This window comes from Fibroporia radiculosa, assembly GCF_000313525.1.
Source record: "Fibroporia radiculosa TFFH 294 genomic supercontigs, scaffold98378, whole genome shotgun sequence".
In the NCBI taxonomy this organism is placed as follows: domain Eukaryota; kingdom Fungi; phylum Basidiomycota; class Agaricomycetes; order Polyporales; family Fibroporiaceae; genus Fibroporia; species Fibroporia radiculosa.
The window spans coordinates 18,445-19,714 of NW_012133523.1; the positions used below are offsets into that span (position 1 = coordinate 18,445).

Sequence of the window (1,270 nt, forward strand, 5' to 3'; positions counted from 1 at the left end):
ACGAAAACGACAGTGAGTCGAATGACACAGACACAGAAGAACAAGCGGGAAGAACCTAGGTGACAATACAAGCTTACTGTTACGATAGCCAAAATTGAAGGGGGGAGTGTAGGACCTAGGTGACTTAGGCCGAGTAAATGAGACCGTGCCGGTTTGAATGTGCTATCCTGCCGTTCCAGTGCATATCTCACGAAATCTAATGTTTACAATGCCCTGGACACCGCTGATCCAGCTTCAGCTCAGCGTTCACCGCCCTGATCGGGCGCAGCTTCAAAAACTTCGAACTCCAAGCTTCGCGCTGTTGCGAGGTGAACCGAAGGGAAACGATTCAATTTAATACTCACAAGTGACAAACCGGTTTTTGAAAAGCTTGCGGAGATTCATCCGGAGAATCCAGGGGCGCTGTTCCACGATGATCTATCTGGCTATTCGACGTTCGTTCGCTCATCTTCAATTTGGTCCAGTCTTGGTCGCGGTTGTCGCACACATACCCCAATGCTGGTACAGACCTTCCTATCGCGCGAATCAACTATAAGAATTTCCGGAACTGACACTGGGGGAGAGGGTATCATACATTAGTCCCAATAGAGCTGTGGTGAGGATTGCTCGCCAAGACTCTGGACCTGATGACTACGATTATGACGGACAGATGTCAGGCTCCAAGGCTATTGGGACGTGGAGTGTATGGGTGGTATGGGAAACTGTTATGTTCCCAAAGATATCTAGATGCGGTGGATGACATCTATCGGCGCGTGACACCGCCTGAATTTGCTCAAATCGCTCAGGATAAATAGCAGTGCCAACGCCCATCTCATCATCATCTATATCGCTGTATCGCCATTCATACCAATGTATTCATTTTCTTCAAACAGCCTACTGCAAGTTTATATAAACCAAAAATGACAGCTGCGTTAACAATATGCACTATTGGCTGCGGCAAACGCCGGGCTGTAGGAGAGACTCTGGATATCCTCCTCCTCTTCAACTTGAATCCTGCTCATTTTGTCTCTTCCACCCCACACATTGAATAAACATCGAAGGCACGTAGACACATGCCTGGTTTGCGACTCATAGCTGAATATTGGGGCTGAAACACATTGTCCGTGAACTATGGTCCGTATCTATCCTATTTTTCTTTCGTACAACCTTTGTACGGCGATGGTGTCATCCCGATTACTTATCGAAAGTTGCGTTTAGTTCATTGCGCAGTCACTGAGCCATCATCGACAATCCTATCATATATAGACGTGTTCTCGGAACAGCCGTGTCG

General features: G+C 47.4%; 1 protein-coding gene across 1 annotated transcript; it reads right to left on the bottom strand.

Moving 5' to 3' along the window:
* Positions 1-239: 239 nt before the first annotated feature.
* Positions 240-384, bottom strand: FIBRA_08385 (uncharacterized protein; the record flags this gene model as incomplete). The annotated part of the gene is made up of 2 exons (XM_012330028.1): positions 240-298; positions 345-384. 2 exons carry the CDS (start codon positions 382-384, stop codon positions 240-242), a joined length of 99 nt encoding a protein of 32 aa, XP_012185418.1.
* Positions 385-1,270: the final 886 nt, after the last annotated feature.